General features: G+C 38.5%; 1 protein-coding gene across 1 annotated transcript in view; it reads left to right on the forward strand.

Moving 5' to 3' along the window:
• Nucleotides 1-410: 410 nt before the first annotated feature.
• tet2 (tet methylcytosine dioxygenase 2) overlaps nt 411-20,809 on the forward strand; it is a 29,930-nt gene continuing 9,531 nt past the window's right edge. Inside the window, exons 1-2 of the mRNA XM_041982727.1 lie at nt 411-808; nt 17,768-20,758. Coding sequence (XP_041838661.1) covers nt 17,812-20,758 — 2,947 coding nt within the window. The 5' untranslated portion in view covers nt 411-808; nt 17,768-17,811. The remainder of the gene's footprint in view (nt 809-17,767; nt 20,759-20,809) is intronic.

The following is a 20,809-nucleotide window of genomic DNA, read 5'->3' on the forward strand; positions in this document are numbered from 1 at the left end:
CTGCAGAGTTGTCTTTAACCCCACTCTAAAAATGAGCCAGTCAGCCGGCCAAGGAGAGCCAAAATAAGAACTGGCTGTAGGAAATTACTTCAAACTGACTGCGTGTGATTGTTGCTGTAATATTCTCAGAAAGAGACACTATTACACTAAAGGGGAAGTTCTGTAACCTCTGACTAAAAAAAAAAAGAAAAAAAAAATGTCAAGAAAGGGAGGGAAAAACCCTGAGTCACTTGGCTTCCTGTCTGAGAAAAGGAAGGGGGTGGAGGCAGCTTCTACTCTGCTTCAATCAGACAGTTGAGACCAGCGCAATATTCAACAAAAAGTGGATTGGGGGAGGAGTCCTGCCCTGTTCACAAAAATCCACTCCAGTGCTTGAGGGTAGCCATCATAGTGTTCACTATTGTGTACGGCTGAGGGAAGAAAAAAGAGGGAGCTGAGGGGGGAAAGAAAACCTGTCTCTTTGTGTGAGAAGGACTCAGCAGGAAAGTGATTTTGTGATTATTTGAGTTTGTCACCAAAGCAAGGCTATTTCTTCTAAGCTGTAACTACATCTTTTTTGCTCTGTGTGCCACTGCTGCCTTATACCAGTCACATATGAATGTGCTTCTCAGGCCGGCAAAACAGCGACACCCGGGCTTCTCCTGATGATGAGAGCCAACGTCAGACTGGTTTCCATGAATATTGATGTGGAGGATAGACTGTTTCATAGAACAGAAGGAGGCAAGATGGCTGCCCTTTAGGATTTGTTAAAGAGAAGATCCAGACGGTTTGTTGGAATTTCTACAAAGTGGAGGGACAAAGAAAGAAGGTGAGAATTTGCTCATTATATTAATCCTTTGTTGACCCTTTACCCCTGTAACCTTGAGTGTATTTTTGGTCTTTTGTGTGTGTGTGTGTCTGTCAGGTGAGGCACAGCAGATATCCCCCACCGTAAAAAGCAAGAGCCAACATAATAAGGAGGGATATTAGATAAAGCTACTCCAACATGGCTGACAATTTTCTTTCATTCTTTCTTTATTACTTTTTTGCCAGCTGAAATTTCAAGACACTGCCTGTGTCTTCTTGTGTGTCCTGTATTTACTCAACATTCTTGCTGCTTTTGAATGCATTTAAAAAAAATGTTGTACTAACACTGCTTGTTCAGGAGTTTTTCTGGAGGCATAATTTAAATGCCTGTTCTCCCTTAACATTTCAACTTCCCTCTGTTAACAAACACATCTTGTGTGTGGTATATGTGCTATCTTATGACTGAGTTTTGTAAGATTGGACATTTTTAACACTGGTGAAGCTATTACAGAACAAGGATATATCTGTTTATGAATAAATGTATTCAGATTCAGACCCTCTGTAGCCTTATGTTTTCTTATCCATTGTTTTGTCTGTGCTTGTTCTTGTTGTTCAGTAGGATTATATGTGGCAGAGTAAAAGTCCAACCTGGACATGTCTATCACTGAGTGTGTGGTGTCTGTATGGCAGCAGAGCAAGAATAGCTTGTGGCTTTGTGCATCTCCATGAATCAGCTTTCATTGCTTTCACCAGTAAATGACACACAGACACAAAGACAAATCCCAAGGTGAAGCAAAAGAGAGTAGAATTGTGGTGGCAAAGCGTCAGGAAGACAGGCAAGGTCAGAGAGCTCAGAGGGAAATGAAACTCTATCCTACCACACCATTAACTGAGGGGAACAAGAATGTTAATTTTGCAGCAGAATTTTCTTTCTTTCTTCATTTTTTTCATTAAAACAAACCTGGAAGATAACCAGAGGTTGTTGCTACAGAGCAACAACTGACATTTTTTTTCCACATAAAATTTAGCCAAACTTAAACTAATGGTATTTTCAAAGAAATATATATTTGTTACATTTAAAGCAGACAAATGTCACAACAATTATGCTGGTGTGTTCTTTTGGAAACAGTTATTGACATTAATAGTAAAAACTGGAACCATTTTTTAACTCAGTGTAGTGAGTTTATATGTGAAGAAAAACCTGAATGATCAGCTATTTAAATAGCAAAAAAAGGAAGTTGCAGCAATTTTTGACCGTTAAATACATGATTTTAACATGCAAATACAGACATGTTGTAAAACCTCATCTGAATGAGCAAATAACTGTTTGTTAGTTGTTTTTCTATTTCCAAATCCACTAAAAGCTACTCTAACATTAACATCTGAATGGGCTGTTAGGATATAACAGATCTCCCTTGGAGTCTGCATATTGGGATTTGTGTATTCCACTGACTGCAGTCATAATGAAGCAACAGCATGGCATCAGATCACAAAGTAAAGTAAAAGCAAGTCTTAAGGTGGATGGTACTGACGGATGTTTAACTGGGCATTGTGACTTAACAGCACAGGTCTCCACAGTTTAATCAAGCATTTATTTTTTTTATGAATTATCTCTGCAGAGCATGGAACTCCCACACATTATGCTAAAAAGAAAAAAATAATAAAATAAGGGGAGAAAAAAAAACTGATGCAATGGCATGGCTGTGTTTTGATATGGCAGACATGGTCATTGACCGTGGAGTGTGAGCACGAGTGCTCAAGCTAGGGAGCTTTGTATCGTCGAGTGTGTTGTGACTGCACGGCATCATGTGATCCAGGGGTCTGCATGTGAACACTCTTGTGTATGTATATGTCAATCTTACTGACCCACAACCATATTGAGATACAGCAGATAATGTCTTATGAAATAGTTGCATGAAAAACTACATACACTGCATTGTTTGGATGGACTGAATCTAATCCAGAACACTGATTGCTAAGAACATTTTTAATTATAATAATTGTGTGGCTATGTAGTTTGTATCTCCCTTACTTTTTAGCTGCTCTGTTTGCAGGATATTTTAAATGCTCCTGATCTAAAAGTAGAACTCAGATTCTTAAAAGAGCTATTTTCTTCAGTGGCTACATGTCTGCTTTTACATCAGTAACTGAAAAGGCACCAGAGCATTAATAGGGCTACAGGGGGCTGAGTGGGGGAAGGGCCATATAGATCAATCACATGCACATAGCTTCTCTCATCTCTCCACACCTACAGATAAAGCTGCGCGGTTGGATTGCTCCATCGTCATGGCTGTAAGCCCCTTTTAAGTCACTCCCAGGGCAAAGACAATATCACCTTTGGGATAAATGTCCAGTTGCCATAGCGTTCTACAACAATGCTGTCCACTTACAATGCCCAAGCCCATACCCAAGCCCTCACCTCTGACCTTGCTCTGTCCAGCCCACGTATCATTTTTCCACCCAGGGGCTGTTGCACAAAAAAACATGAAAAAAAGAGGATAGTTACAGGTTAGACATGTTACACTGCACAACTTCCTTGCTGGCCATAGCTCAACTGCTTTCTTAAGACAAAATGGCGAGATACTGAGAGTTGTATTGATTTTTACAAATATTGATTTCCCTGTTGTGTGCTATTGGGGGTTGTTTTTCTACGGAGAACAAGAGAGAAGCTGCAAACCACAATCCATCGCCCCTGCAATGAAATTGTAGGGTTGTGATATTGTTTGTCTACATTTTTACACATTTGCACAGAATGTACCATCAACAGTGAACTGCTATATGATTGTTTTTTTTTTTATATATTTTTTTTTATTGCTGCTTTAAAGAAAAGTTAAACTAAGCGTTGTTGTGTTATTTTATGCAACATACGCATTGGTGTAACCATTAATGGGACTTTCATGCATTATCAGTTGTGAAGCCTACTGAATGCACCAACATATTTTAGATAGGAATCATTTCTCCATCCCTGTATTGTGGGTTCAAGAAAGTGTGCTTTATAAAAATGTCTTTTAATAAAAGCCAAATCAGTAAAATATGTTCGTATAAAATTCATACCAAAGTAGATCCAGATTCCAAAAGGAATCTGGGCCCCTGCGCCCATGGAGGCCTTACGTTGTTAAAGAAACTTTATGCAGTTGTGGCTTGGGATGGGTTTGTTAATCAGTTGGTATTGTAAACCAGTAACGATACTTTTATGAGTCTTAGATACAAAAATGTTAACTGTAATTGCCACAACACATGCCATACACTATGACTTCCAAATGCAGCTCGTGGCCTTCCTCTATAAAACTGTGCGTTGTTAGCCGAGCTGAGGCATAATTATGGGTCGAGAGTGATAAGACTGTTTGAGTGGCACAGGGCTAGAGGGAGTGTTGCTGGCCCTGTGAGCCTGTATCGATGTCAGGGTTTACCTCATGGGTGAGACAGCGAGGGCAGCAACTCAAAAGCTTCCTCCACGTGAGCACACGCACATGGCCATTCTGTTTACAAACACTATCCTGGCATTCCACGGGTAGAGAGGCAAGTGAGATGTTACATAACTGCCCCAAAGCGAATAGCATCTCTACCCGATTCTCGCCAGGTGGCTCCTGCTAAGCTTGGACATTGTTCTTCAATGACTTATTTTGCTGTTTATGCTACCAGTAGCTAAGAGTGAGAAAAAAAGAAAAGCCTCAATTGCAGCACTGTCTATTCCCGAGAATGTGGCAAGACTGCAATGAACTTTGTTTTTTGTCTTTCCGTAAAGTCTAAGTGAAGGCCTTTTTAAGAGCAGCAGATAATTAGATTAAAATGCAGTCTCATGTTTTCTTAAAGTTTCAACTGAACAAACCAAAATTACAATATTTCCATGGTTTCAAGAAGAAAAGCTCAATACATGTAGTAGGCTATATGAAACACCAACATAAACACACATCCTTATGATCTTGATAAACATGACCTTTACGTCACAATGGTGCCTTCCATTGTGCTAAACTACTTAAAAGAATTATTTATTGAAAAAAAATGGTTTTCAAAAGCTTTTTAGGAACCTTTACTAGGTTTAAGGGTTAAAAAGAATGCAAACAGGCCTCACAAATATTGAAAAAGTGACCCAATGTCTTGCTAAGCTTTGACCTTTGCCAAGTCTTTGCTTTCAAAATGTGTAGGGATCAATCAGTTCCAGTTAAATCAAAGCAACCGAAATGAAGAGGCTTACCGAAAAGTTTAACCTCAAACATTCATTGGGAAAGATACTTGTCAAAATGTATTTTCTACTAAAACAAAGTACATAATGTAGATGAATATCTAACTAAATGATTTTAGTAGTTATTGCCCCAACGAAAGTTTGAAAAACTGCTGCCACAGCACTATCTAAAAAACATCCAAAGTTAAGCTGATTCTGATTAGATTAATATCTTTTAAAATGGCTGCCAGATATGAATTGTTTTCCTGGTTGGAGCTGTCACTGGAAAGGTTAGGTCCCACAAGTCCCTGTTGTGTCCAAAGAGTGCACAGACAGCTGGTCCTGATTGTGATCTTGAAGCGTAACCAACCAAACGCCTTGAATGACATCACTAACTACTTTGAAGGACTTGGGCTCTATATAAGGTTTCCTAAGTGGAATGTACAAGTGCAGCAGCTGGTTCAATCTGAGCCATTGAGCTCAAAGTCAACTGGACCAGTTTGCATCCATATATGTATTTATATTGTAAACATGTCATGGTGTTTTTATAGCTATGGGTCTGAATGAGCAGAAACTTGTGGAAGTGATAATAAGCAGTATTCAAAACACTTGATAAACAATCTTATAAATGCAGGAGTCACAAAAACTGTGCAGTAAAGTAAAATGCACAGGAAAATATATAAATACTGTTTATCTATATATATTATATATTACTTTAAGTTAAAGAACATAATTTTTAATGCTTATATTTCTCATTTAATTCTTGAGGTTTGACAGATTAGGAGAATGACTTCTATGGCCCTTTTACAGGAGTAATGAATAATAAAAATATCCCTCACTCAGGAGGATTTGTGATTTCTGTTCAATGAGCGTCACATGCCTCCCACTCAGTGAAGGGAAAGAAGGAGCTTAGCAACATTAGCTTAGGTCGAGCTTCTCAGAAATCAATGAGTGAAAGACATGTGTTTTTCAACTAGCTAATATTTATTATTTAAAGTGATCATGGGCACCACTAACATATATTTCTGGTTTTATATTTAATCATTGAAGTTTTAGATAGTTAAAATCAACTTCTGTTTAGCACCTCAAATGTACTAAACAACAGTGTAGATTTAAAGTTAATTTTCTGCCATTTTTTTTTACCGCCATGCTATTCTTCCTCTCTTTGCTCTGTCTACCTCGATGGATTATTTGCACAATGTGTTCATATTAGCTAATCACATACAAAAAGATGAAATTGTATACACATAACTAGGATTTGTGGCTGAGGTTTTACACATTTCACATATAAATTAGAAAAAGAACAAAGGGGAAAAGATCTTCTCAGACTATTATTCTATTCATTGTACCTCTCCCTACTACAATTTAACTTCTGAAATGCAAGTTTAAAGGTTCTAAAGGAGGTAAAGGAGTATGTGGCACAAGTAAATCACTGGCAGCACCAACGTAAAAGCCAACCTGATTTCACAGAAATACATTAAATAACTACAAGTTCTCAGCACTCATTTACATGTTTGCAACACATAACTGTGTCAACAAGGCGTCATCAAAATTACGTGTTGGGACCTCTGAAATCAGGGAAATGTTAAGTCAGTGGTGGAGCTTCTGCACAACTTTTCTGGTTGTGGAACAACAAAATAAAGGCACAAGTCATGTTTTCTAATGCAGTCAAAATTATTTTAATATCATCGTGATTTCATTAAATTAATGGTGGTACACTATGAAAGTTTGGCTCTAACAAAGTTGTTTGTTGCTTTTTTCTATTGATTTATTTTTTTTTTTTTTTTACATTATCAGCTCATTTTAAATGAAAACCTGGCCACGGACTCTCGGGTCGTTTCACTTACGTGACTGAAAGAATAATTTTATTTTCCCATTATCAATTCACATCCAATACTAGAACTGATAAGTAAAAATTAGGACCCCAAAAAAACGTAAGACCCGACTTTCTGGAGACATGGCCTGGTGCTTATCGTAACTTTTTGTGACTATGGCGCTTGGAGGTTAACATTACCTTGATTTCCGTGGTCCATGTAATTTCACCCCAAACACGTAAATAAGTGTTGAGACTTCTCACATATTTCTGTGAGATAAGCTTGTATAAAGCACATGTGCATAGCAAGGCAAAGAAAATTATTCTGTAGCCAGTCAGGCTGTGTAATGTTTAGACCAGATGGGCTTTGAAGCGCTCATAAGATGGTCACCATGGCTACTGTGCACTCAGAAAGAAACTAACTTTGCTCTGAGCACAGTTCATCAAGTTAGTCAGATATATTGACTGTTGCATTGACAAAGGGTTGAAGTGGAAAAGAGAGAGAGAGGCGGTTTGGAGGGAGAAACACAGCACTGCAAGGGGTTGGGGGCAGGTCAGTGAGTTTGAATGCTCAGGAGTTCATGTCTTAAGTCTCCATGTGATGCAGCTTGAAGGCACAAAGAAGGTTCAGACTCACTGTGTGAGCTTTGCTCAGGGAGCTTCCAAGCCAGACATGCTTTATTTTTAAACTGCACTGATTAAACAGGTGAAAAGGGAAAAAAAAATCCAAGATTGGTAGGTTTAAGTTAGATGCAAGCTAATGTTCAACTGCTGTCTACCACTAGGACTGAACTGTTCTGGGAAACTAGTAGCATGAAAGTAAATGTCTACAAAGGCAGTGGAGGAGAGGTTCACACATTTGATCTATGACACTCTGATCTGTTAAGAGAAAAAAAAATAATGTTGCTCTTTTCTCCTTTATTAATTGTTTAAACTGGATTTAAATACTCTAAAGCAAACAGACCAGACTGGTTTAAGTAGACAAAAGCAACACATGCCAGCATGATGTTTTGCATGTGAGTGTTTGTACCTTTCCCAGAACACCAGAAAAACGAGTTGTATCAGAAATGTATAGAGGTGGGGTTTGTCCCCTGCAAAGAAACACTTGAGTTACTCATGCCGGTGTTGTCTACAAGAACCCGAATTTTGTCATTTCTAACCTTTTGCCAGTGATGTGAGGGTTGACATTCACTGAGTCATCAGTTAAAACTCAGACATTCACCCTTAAATCTTAAAGTGTAAAAATGTATCATACGCATATTGTAACAGAATGTATATCTCTTTGTGATGAATAACAAGTGTCTAGGAACAAAAAGTCTGTTACATCTAGCACTCGAGAAGCAGAAACAAAATGTTAAAAACCAAATGCAAATCACTCCCTAATTCTCCAGAAGTGATCACGGTGGCATTTCTTTCTTTTTTTTTTTAAACACCAATACATATTTATGTAGTAAACAACGATTTCTGAATACCACCAAATGCTCTCTTTACCATGTATGAAATCATTCATCAGTGGTGCTAGTGAAACTTTTCTGACTTTACCATTTTTTTTATATTTTTTACACATTGATCAGTTTACCAACTAAATATAGCACCTTTTATTTGACTCAGCCCTATCCCAGAATGGTTTGTTTCCGTGTGACTATTTCACTTCAGTGCTCCAGCTGGATTCATTTAGGCAGTCTTCCGCTAAGTATAGCACAATTAATCTCACGACTTGGTTTCTGTTATATCCATTTGTTTGTCTATTTATTTATTTTTGATTGCAAGTTGTTGATAGCAGTCTATAATCTAAATTCTTGCAATTCTTTCTTGTGGGATTCCTGCAAAAACGCCAATCACTTACTTATCAGGCCTTATTGAGTATCACTGGCAATATTTTCTGCACCTAATAGCTGTTGAATAAATTATTTCATCAGCCACTTTATATTTAATTTATGCAACAAAGTCACTTTAATTATTTATTCTGTCTCTGCTTAACAGAAAACTTGAGTGGTTTTAAATTTCCCTCTTTCGAATAATGCTATAGTTAGCAATAATGTCCGAATACAGTCATAGAATCATAGTGACAAAAAGCTGCAAGAGCAACAAGACTGCAGAGGAAACCTCCACATCTGTCTTGCATTAGACATAAAGAACAATGTCGATTGTACTGATTCCTTCCTCATATGGAGGGGGAGGAGGCTCTCTAGGGAAGAAACTACAAACAGAAGTTTATGTTCATTTTGTTTTCCTTAGTATATTGCTCTTGTCATCAGATAAAAATAATATTATTAATAAAAAATCAAGCTACTAAATTGGATTAAGATGTCTTTGCACACTGACATGTGCGGAAAAACAAACAAACATTTTAATCATATATAGTTGAAAGAATTCTTTAGTTGAGTTTTTAGGAAAGCTGGTTTGAATTGGAGTGCTGCCCTAGTTTTAGATGATGACAAACATGTCTGATACTCCAGGCTGCTACGTGATGAAACCACCATATTCTAGTCTTTCAGGCACAAACAGCCTCAACAGGTAACTGCTAAGTACTATTTGACAGAAAAACTAGACCGGAGGTTGTGCAATGCACAGTCAGAGCCTTTTTTTTGCAACCTCTGTTCTTATTAATGGAAACAACATGAGTCACATGAGTGACACTGAATATCAAGCTTCTGCATTCCAGATAATAATCTTCACATGTATATGGTTTTAGCAGTAATCAACACCAAAAATCACAATTTTAATGGAAAGCATAACCTGCCTATTTGCAAAGCAAGAATGCATGCATCAACTTCTTTGAGAAGGGTGAATGGCTTGAAACGGTTGCAAACCTCAGCACTTCAGTTTTACATTCAGTCATAAAACAATTGCTGGACATTTTGGGAAATATTTGTGCTCAATCTAGTCTAGGAGGCAGATCAGATTACATCACTTTCATGACACTAGGACATGAGGAAATGGCAAGAAGGCAAAGAATGCTGGCAAGGGTGGGGTCAGTCTTTAGCTACTTTTTGCAACCTGTGTTTCTTTCATGTTTAACTTCTTTAGATAGATTAATAGGTCAGTTAGCATGCTGCCTGAGTGTAGATCCTAGCGTTAATCTTGCTAGCGTTCAACATAATACAACTTTTACATAAAGAACCTTTCTCGTCAAGAAAGAATCCACAATGCAACAATTTTTTTAATTATTATTGCACATTGCTACTTTTTATCAATGAATACAAGCAGTCAGATCATTTTAAATCCCTTTTTATATAGAATTCTTTCAGAAATCAGTGTGAATGTCCTGAAAGTGAAGTAAACACTGACGTTATTTTGATCTTGAGAACTTTATTGTTCTACTGCAGGGAAATCAAGAAACATCATTACTATACATTACTTTACGATTATGTTTTGTTGCTTCATTGATGCAAAATCGTCTACATCCACATTGTGATGCATTGTAGAAACGATTAAATTCAACACCCCTATTAGTTATAAAGATGTGTACAGCTTGTTAATCGGACGTCAGACATAGTCAGACGTGCCTTGAGAAACAAAAGGGGTATTTTGTTTCTTATGGCAGGCAATGTCATATGTTCAGACTGATAGACAGAAAAAGCCCAAGTGCACAACCAGCCGCGTGAGGGGCGGTAGGCACAAGCGTGCATGTGACAGAAAGCACAAGAGACCCAGTGATATGTAGAACATGAATGAACATCTGTCCAGTCGTGCCTGTGAAGCATTTGACCATCACTAACAACACGTGCTATCAGCACATTGCTTCACATTGTGTTTCATGACTGTGTGTTCTGACCTTTCACACTTTCTTGTCCACCCCTTTAACTGTCCTCCAAACATTCCCTACAGTTTTGTTGGGGTAGAGTCTACCTGGAGATTTCACACTCAAGCCATACATCATGAGCTATCTTGTTGTTTTTACATGTCAGTGCAAGTGCCTCAAGTAATAATCAAAAGCCTCCTTAAATCAGGTAATGTGTATTCAAAGAGTTTGCTTTTCTTTGCTTGCTATTGATTTTGAACAGTTTTAAAGCACATGTTTTTTTTTTTCTTTATTGTTGTTGTTGGCTGATTTGCAGAGTTGTGACGATTCTGTCAGAGGTCATTAGGTTTGTGGAGTAGCGAGTTCAGTTCTATATTTACCAAGAGGATTTAAAACACTGTAATGCAAATCATGTGACCTAATTACGCTAGTAAAGGGTTGCTAAGGATGAGGTTTCACAAGCAGCTCAGCTGTGCCGTATGAAGCTTTTAAGTCCAGGCTGTCAGAATATACAGAAACAACATGCCTACTTTTTGGCATTAAACATTCATTACCAAAATTTAAGAAATAAATGAGAAGTTGGATTTACTTCAATTCAAATTTCTACGTAATTATCTGTTATAAGATATGTTTTGGGCGTACTTAAAGATTTAGCAATAAGTCGTACAGTAACAATATTTAGCAAAGTGATATAACAGCTAATATTAGTTTAAACAGGCTTTTGTATGACTTTCATATGACTTAGTTGGCAAACAACTAAGAAAATTTATAGTCTCCAGACTGGGTGCATGTTTTCTTATCTTTTAAAGAGGAAAATTCAACTGGACCCTTTTCAGCAAAGAAAAGGAAATATACACTTGAGATTATGACCTGCTCTTCAGACTATTCAACAAAATAGTGGTTAGGTTTGGCAAGCGTGAAGGTGATTTATCTCATTTCTCTTTCTCTCTATTTCTCTCTCTCTCTCTCTCCCTTCTTTAAAAGTAGCTGCATAGGTCTCGACCTAAAAATGTAGAGACCCAAGTCTCCAGGCAGCTGCTGCAGTGGGTAATGTCACATAGTGCTGCCAAGTCACGCCAAACAGTCGACATCTACTATGACACGTCTCATATTTCACAAGCTTTCTGTCATATATCTGAGTGTAAGTCCAGCGCAAAGTTAATCACTACACTATTAGCCAAAATGGTGCAGAATATCCACATCAACAAGAATTTGTTGCACAGAATTAAATCTTGTGTGACAAAAAAGTTTTTAGCAAAATGATGGACTATTCTCAGTTAAAACATTGGTTCTCTTCCATTCGTCCATCCATTTTCTATACCCACTCATTCTAATACAGGACTGTGGGGCGGCTGCAGCCCACCCACCTAAGCCAATAAACAATTTCACAGTTTTAAGGATAGTGATCTGCCCCAAAGTCCTATAAGTTCTTATTTTTCTTAAACTCTACCTTTCCACCATATTTAAAGAAACTTGGCCCTGGAAAGTTTTTGTAATTTTGCTGATAACCACATAGAACTGACCTATAACTAATGCCTCAACTCTCACCTCAGTGGCGATAAGGTGACAGTTGTACATTTTTTTAACAACCTTATTCTTGTCAGTATCACTTGATTAAATATGCAAACTATTTCAGGTGATCCAGATAATACTGCTTTTGTATACTGTGGTTCTATCTTTCTTGATTAGAACACAAGCAGACAAGTCTAAATACATACTGAGGGACCGCTTTTAATCTGATCTTGCTCTTCCGTTCTGGATTTGTCCAGTTAAACGCAAGCATGCACATATTAGTGTTGTTCAGCTGACTACTGGAGCTGTTGCATTACCTGCATTTAACTTTAAGTGCAATCCAGGGTAGACATGCTAAATCCAAGCCCCACAACTCTGATCTACCTTTATTCTGTACAAATGTTGGTGCTTTGACAACACTAATGAAACAGAAAAAAACATTGACAACTCAATTTGACAAGTCCTTCAAAGGATTGTTGTAATCAAAACAGTCCTGCAAGATTTTCTGATGTGGCATCCTAAAAACTTTTCATACAAGTAGCAGCAGAACAAACCCTTATTGTGCATGACTTATCAAAGTATGGCTCTGACATCACAGTTTGGTTCTTAACTGGTCTGCCTGCAGTCCAGATCCATCTCCTTTAGAAAATATATGGTATTTCATAGGGAGGATAACCAGACAACAATCATGGGCCACTGAGAAGATGAATGCTTTTATTCAGCAAGAATGGGCACAGATTTCTAATACTGCAACAGCTATTAAAAGAAGTATGATGTTATGCAGTGGTTGAACAGTAGATGTGCCTCCTCCATTTTTTGTTTTCCTCCAAACATCATTACAAAGTTCTCTTTGAACTAAATCAGCAATTATTGCCAAAAGGCACATGATTTGTTTAGAGTTTAACATTTAATGATTAATTTTATGCTGAGGGTGCAGGATGGGTTTTGCTCTGATGACTCTGGTGGTCTACACAACTTTAGAATTTATGCAACACAAGAGGACAACTTTGCAGTGCAAAGGGGAGCTGAAATATATACATAGTACTAGTTACACTGTTCAAAAGTGTCTAGGCTGCCTGAAAACTAGCATTTCAATTTGAAATAACACATTATATTGATTATTTTGTACACTTGTGTTATTAAGAATTTACAATAAAATCTCATGATAAATAGCAAAACACATACATTGGCCAATGGAAAAATGTGTTGCAATTTGACAACAAAGGCAAAAAATGGAACAACTGCTAATTTTTTTTCTTCGGTTCTCTTCTATGATAGTGTCCTGTACTTATGACATCTCGATTTATGTTGCCACATAAACATCAGCAGTGTGATGATGTTGAAATTTGCCACAACTCACAAGGACTTAAGTCCCACATGAGAGAGGAGGGGTCTCTGGGTTGCATTAGACCCCACAGCCTTCAAGTGAGAGGTTGTGGCAACATCTTTTGCACAGTCCTTCCGCTTTTCTACATCAATTCCTTTCTTTTGTTCACGTACGCTCAGTAATATGATTAAAAGATAAGTATTTAAAAATACATGGTTAGGGTTTAAAAACTATTAATTGTCATGGACAATGCAGTTTAATGCTCATTGGTTACAGTTCGGCTCAAAAACGTCATCTTACAATTTTTAGGTCTGGAATTTAAAATGTATTAAACATGTAGACTTAGATTCTTGTTTAACTATTTCTGTTAACACTGGGCTGGCATTAAAGCTTCACATATTCATATAAGACAAGATAATGTCACATTAACAAATGGGGATGAGCAACCAGACTAGACACCAAATTTGCTTGCAGTTTTGGCTGATGGAAATGTTGACAGTCTCCAACTGTGTGATCAGGTCACTACAAAATGAAAAGACTACAGACACTGATGTTCACAGATGCTCCAAATGATTCAGAAAACTGATAACTGACTAAGACATCTGTAGATTAGAAATCAATAGGCTATGAAAATAATCTTTAACCTCATGCTTTAAGAGATAAGTTAATCATAAACTATTTAATGGTAAAGAATTTTTGACCTGTTCTGCTGCCACTAAGCAAGTTGTAGCCACAAATGCAACAAGGTTGGGGTTGTGAAAATGTCAGACATAAGTAGAGATGAACATGACATGTAATTACAGGGCAGAGGTGAGGTTCTGGGAAACAAACATCAGCATAAAGAGACAAAGGACACTACTTCTAGGGAGAAAGAAAGCTTTGCCTGGCAGAGTCAGTTGAAGCCAAGTAAAACGAGTCATAATTTAACTGAACAGAGTGCTCATTCCTTGCTAGACATTAACTACTAGAAAGAAAACTTAAATAGATCAAAGCATTACAACCACTAGAAGGCATCCATATCACAGCTACTTCAGTGCCATGCCTTTGGCTTAGCCGAGTGCTCTACTTTCAGAGCAAAAATAGGCCTCTCAGTAAATATCATATCTAATAGATAATGAACTGATTGCTGTCAAATGTTTAAAATCACATATTTAAAGCTGTACTTAAATCACTGCCTAATTGTTGTGTGTGTTTGGACATTTGCACGAAGCCTGGATAGACGTGCACACAGCTGGGATCCCTGGCTTTGTTCTGGTTTTGCAAAGATTTTTTTTTTTTTTTTTTTTTGTCAGTGTGGGTGTATCCAACTGTGACAAGCTGCTTGGCTCCGTTCGGTGCTTTGTAAATCCTGGAGTGTCCCAAAGGAATGGAGCGGCCCTGTAAGCAGCTTAGCACCAATGCTCACCTCTTGACATTGTTACTGATTTACAAACGGCACTGAGGGCCAGAAAAACAAAGGAGTATTCACATGGGGTTGGAAAGAGGAATTTATTTGCTCCACTGATGCATTCTGAAGGATGTTTGTATATGTGGATAAGTAAAAAAAAAAAAGATGGCAGCATTAGTTACTTCTAATTTCTCAAGTGTGTATTTTAATATATATACTGAATTATTTGTACACAAATGTTTTCACAGATCCTTGGGGGAAAACAAAAAAAAAAAAAAAAAAAAAAATTGGCAACTACAGAATGTTAATGATTGTCAAGATTCAAATTAAATTTAGTTATTAGCTCTACAATCTCTTAAATATGGTGTATACTGATGATAATCACTAAATAGTCTATATCGTACCAGGAGGTGTGGTTTGGGGGCACTTATGAGCCCTACCACTGATAAGAAAAATTCTTTTAAAACAGGTCATGTGTAATTTATGATTTACACATAAGATTATTAAACTTTTTTTTTTTTCTTTTTTAATTATGCATTTAAATTGAGATATTTTTTACTGAATCACAAAGGTATTTGGTGTAATATTAGTTGTTTTCCAGTGTGGCATATTACATAATTCTTTCACTTGTTACCCAAGTCTTCCTTGTTAGGTTCCACTGGTCACTTACAATTTCACTGACTGAAGTAGGAAGCGTTAATATTGTTTTCATTAAAGTACTGACTTAAGTGATTGACAAAAGATTCAAGTAAAATGAATAATCTTTAAGAATTACGAAAGCTATAACAGTCACACACGTGTTGATAGAAAATGTGTAAACTAGTTTTTCTTAATAATTTTCTTTAACATATGACTGAGTTTTTCTACATTGCAGATAATGGCAAAAAGTAATTTTTAGTAAAGATATCAGGACAGGAATTTCTGAGACATGGGACACCCTTGCTTCACCCAGGGGAAACAAAAACACACCTTAGAGGCTCTGCTGCCATCGACCTGAAGGCTGTCTTCAGTTTTGTTGTGCTGCTTTCATTTTCCACCTGCTAACAGGCAGCTGGCTGCTCTGTTGTGACAATGGTGGGAGCTTCCAGACAGCCTTGTAACAGCTTGGCTTGTTAGTGGGAGATTTAGCACTTAAACTTTGGAGGTCTGCAAGCCTGCTAATGCCTTGGAAGGAAGACTGACACAGAGAAGGAGATCATTATGTTAACCAGCTTGCCAACCATGGCAGAGCATGTCTTGACATTTTCCATTGTCTCAGTCCAGATGGGGAACTAGGCCAAAACTACATTTTTTTTTTTTAATTGCTTCATTCGTGGTCTTTTTGAGCAGGCTAGTGATTAAAAACAGGAAATAGATGTTCCAGCTTGCATTATCCATTTGTGCAGTCCAGTCTAGGCTCATGGTAAAATTTTAAACAATTATGAAACATAAAACTTTGCATAGGAGCTGATGGACCCAACAAACTTGATCTTTTCTTCAGCCCAGCTTGACTGTAAAGTTAAGTAAAAAAAAAGCATAAACCATGTTGGTGCACAGAAATCAATAGATAACATTTTCATGACCATACTGAAATAATAATTGTTTTTAAATAATAATAATGAAAAAAGGTTGAGTTATTATAGCTTAAATGGAAACTTTAAATATATGGTCATCTTTAACAAAAGTTATCTCTTGAAAACAACGGCTGTTCTAATAGAATTATAAGTACCTGTAACAAGTTACAGATGTCACAATCAGGCACAATAATAGAGCAGAATCATGTCAAATGAAACATGACATGACATTGCTGAATAATTACATTTGATCATTTGAAGTAAGCCTGTTTAAAAAGATGGTAACCTTTACAGTATTTAACGTGGATTAGCGCTGCAGGCTGAACAGACACTGTATATCTTAGGCAGTGTGGAAATAAATCTTGGCACCAACAAATACACAATACAAATTTGACCAAACAACGTTGTGTAATCTGTGATTACTTTTTCTCTTTTAGCAACCAGCTTCTATGTCCAGTACCTGTGATTTTACTGAACATTTAATCAGGACTCCTATTGCTGCTCATCAGCTACACATCCTATGGCATCTGCAACAGACTTCTAAAAGTTATGCTGGATTAGACTGCAGCTCTCTGAACCTGTGCACTGCAGTGGTTTTGCAGAGAATGCGGTTGTGACATGCATTTATAATGGAGGATGGCAGATATAAATCAATAGTCTACTGGAATCATGTTTATGGAAGTGAAGTGTAAATTCAATGATACCAGAATCTAGGAACCAAATTCAAACACATACCTGTATGTTAGAGGAAGCGGCTGATTCATTGACTGAAGTTTTGGTTTTCACTTCTGTGTTGCAATGTTAGAAATAAAACAAAGAGAAATGTGACAAATACAGCTGACCTGGATGGTTTATGTTTGAGAAAGACTGAATCACAGAGCCTATAGTTACATAGTGTCATTGCATCATACTTAAATTCTACAGGAGAGTTTTTTGCCTGTCTGTAGGGATTCAGTGTAAAAACTGCAAGTTTCCCTCTTACTTAACACCATCTTGCTTGCTTCTGAATTTGATTGGTTTAATTAGCTTAAAAGGACTTTCTCTCTTTAAGACACACACACACACACACACATATATATAAATACATATATATATAAGAATATATATAAAACTGATATATGTAATGATGCAAAGCCACATCAGTCCTGCCTTGAAGGGAGCTGTGAAAATAACTAAGGTGACAACAGGATTCATTTACTAACTGAAGCAACAATTGTGTGTAGGAGTGCTTTATGTATGATTCAATATTAACTGGTTGGTCTATAGTGGACAGCATTGTTTTCGCACTGCTCTGCCTTAGTTCAAATGTCCATGACTTAGCATCAATAAGAGTGCAGTCACATAATTTATTCACTATTTGTTCTCTTGGCGGGAACAAATAATTTTAACATGACAGCAGGGTGCTTTGCATAGTATACTTTACTGCATTTGAAACACATAGATCAAACTGAATATTTTCCTTCACTGTTTTCTGTTTTGCAGTACAGACAGAGGGCAGCCCTGTGTATGGACTCTGAGCAAGCCAGATGGAAACAGAAGAGGCCAAACATGAGACGGAAGAAAGTCTGATGCTAGCACAATTCGGCACATCTCGCAACATCTCTCACAAACTTCAGAATGGAGGCCCGGATTCTCCGCAAATCACTGGGAACACAGACTGGATCTCAAGCCCAGTGCATTACCTGCCCAGCACAGGTGTCAAATCCATAAAGAGGCAAAGAGAGAACTGCAGCACTCCGACATCAGAACAAGGGTTGTTTGATCAAGTATCTTACAAGATGAATGGTGGTTTGATGAACGGGGAATTGAATCATGAATTCACTGAACAGTCCTTATTGGTTCCCCATCACAAAAAAAAGAAAGTAGATGTTGAAATTAAAGGAAATGGTGACACCAGCTCTAATTTGGTGGACAACCTTCCTGAACTGACAAAAGCATCAGAGTTTGAATGCAGTTCCCCACAAACAGAGATCAGTTTAGATAAAAGGAACTGTAATTTTCCTAATGGAGATATTTTTCGTCTAACACGAAATAAACAAGTTCAAAATGGTGCTATATCGCCCTCCTCAACCATAGAAGGCACTCCAGGTGATCTGCTAGAAAAAACTTTGTCTCAGTATTATCCTGAGCAAGTGTTAATTGCGCCTCAAACTTCAGGGTCACATATGGATACTGTCAATGATTCACTGGCCAATCAGTTGTCCGGTGAAGGTGCTCAACCCCCTGTTCTAACCTCAGGATTGCCCAATTCAGCACAGATGCCCAACTCACAACAGCATCTTGGTGCATCTCTAAACGCTCAGAGGGGCAACAACTATAACTCTGTCAGCTATGTTGTAAATGGATACTCCAGCAACTTTGGAGCAGACCACCAGCAACAACAACAACATCAGCAGCAACGACCACCGTGTTATTCTCGTCAGGAGCTTGCTGTGGGGCAGTCACCTGACATGACCCCACCAACAAATGCCAATTGTGCCCAACAACATGCAAATGGCGCACAGTGTTTTCCAGATGACACACATTCTCAAGGAATATATATGAAAGCCCACCAGGAGTTTGACCACAGCCCTATTCTGAAGAATAGCAATCCTCTACAAGCAGCAGAAGCAGATGGATACAAATCCTTTTCCAATGCTGGGATACAGGATATAGAGCAGAGTGAGAAATCTGAATCTGATCAAATTCTGCAGCATGGCAATGATGGAGGCCTTCAGTATGGGATTCAAATGCAGAAATTTCAAGACAAGGCTGGGACACAACATAGAGCCAATGGTACTGGACACATAGGGCCTGGTCTTCAACACCTTCAGTTAGAAAATGGCATAGCAAGCACGTCACAGCAGAGAGGACCTATGTCTTGTTCAAAGCCCAATCAGAGAGCCTGGATGGAACCGAATCCTTCACATTCCCAGAAGCAACCAACAAGTGGCCCGTCATCACAGGCTCAAGAGCAAGACATGTGGAGAGGCTTTCCTGTTAAGCCTGAGCCAGACCACCAGACAACTAACCCCCAGATTCAGGGCCAGATACTGGAGCCAAATCAAGTGCAGAGATTCCAGACACATGGGGTTTTCATAGACAGTAGCCAAGACTCTAACAGCTTCCAGCAGAAACGACAAAAATGCTTACCAGTACAGATGCAATGTGCTTCAGTGCAGCACAACACTGCCCCTGAGTGGCAGCAGTCAAATCATAAAGCACCCCAAATGCAACAACCTTTTCCCCAGAAAATGCATGAGGAGCAAAACTTCCCTCAAAACCAGCAAACAGATAACCCCTACCACACCCAGACAGAATCAGAGCACTTATGCAAAGACACGGACCTGCAGCACATACTGTCACCTGGGTTTGTCACAACACAGCAACAGCAACAACAACAGCACTGTCATCTCCAACGTCCACTATCCCATCCACCACAATTTGAAGGGCAACAGCTGTCTCCAAATTACAGACCTCACAGTCAGCCTCCCCCAGGTCAGCACCCTCAGCCCAACCAGTCTCTCAGAAACACCTCTGCTCAACCCAACGACCACGACATGCAGCACAGTGACCATGCACTCACTTACAATGACACAACAGACACAACAATGATACAACAACCAAAACAACATCAAAGACAGTGTCTACCGAACTCAGGCAGTAGAAACTTAAAGACATTTCCACCACAGAAACCAAACAACAGTTACCACAAGCCCAACCATGTGGACTTCCCCCAGACCTCTTCACAATCACAACCTCACTTACCACAAGGTGTGTTAAACCATCAGGTGGCAGCACAAATGTATCCCAAAGCTGAAAAGCAGCTGAAGACTTCTTGCACTCAGTTCCAAAGGGGACCTCGACTACCTCTGGGACCTGCAGGTCCCCATGTCGATTTTCAGAGGCATGCAGCTTTGCGCATGCACCTATTACAAAAGCAGGAGCGGCAGGGTCCACTTCATCCCCCTCACAGCTCTAGTGACCCCAAACAACCTCTGAGAGCAGTGAAAATGGAAAATGGACCTAGATTTGATATGCCTGCTTCACGGCAGCAGGAGCAGCTGATACAGATGCGAGAGGCAGGCATGGGTGGAATTAAAATCAAGCAAGAAAATCAACAATCCCTGTGCGATCAAAACCGAAACCAGGGAAGCATTCTGGCCTCTATGGAACAAAGTCTGAGGCAATACCAGCTCTCACCTGTGTTTGAGAAGAAATCTCTAGTTGTCAATTCATCAAATAAAGTCAAGGTGGAATCTTCAGGGTCTGTTACAATCCTATCAACTAACACTGGTATGGGTAGAATGGAATCATCAGCAAATTCCTCATCCGCTGTTGCTCTGAAAAAGTCACTTGATTCCACCCCTAAGAAGGAACAACTCCTACAAAGTTTTATAGAATCTCCTGTGAAGCTACTAGATACGCCAATCAAGAATCTTTTGGATACCCCCATGAAAACTCAATATGACATAGCATCCTGCCACTGTGTTGGTGAGTCTTACAATATTGGTGCTGAAAATGATTGCTTGGTTGGAGTGTATA

This window comes from Melanotaenia boesemani, chromosome 4, assembly GCF_017639745.1.
Source record: "Melanotaenia boesemani isolate fMelBoe1 chromosome 4, fMelBoe1.pri, whole genome shotgun sequence".
Classification (NCBI taxonomy): Eukaryota; Metazoa; Chordata; class Actinopteri; order Atheriniformes; family Melanotaeniidae; genus Melanotaenia; species Melanotaenia boesemani.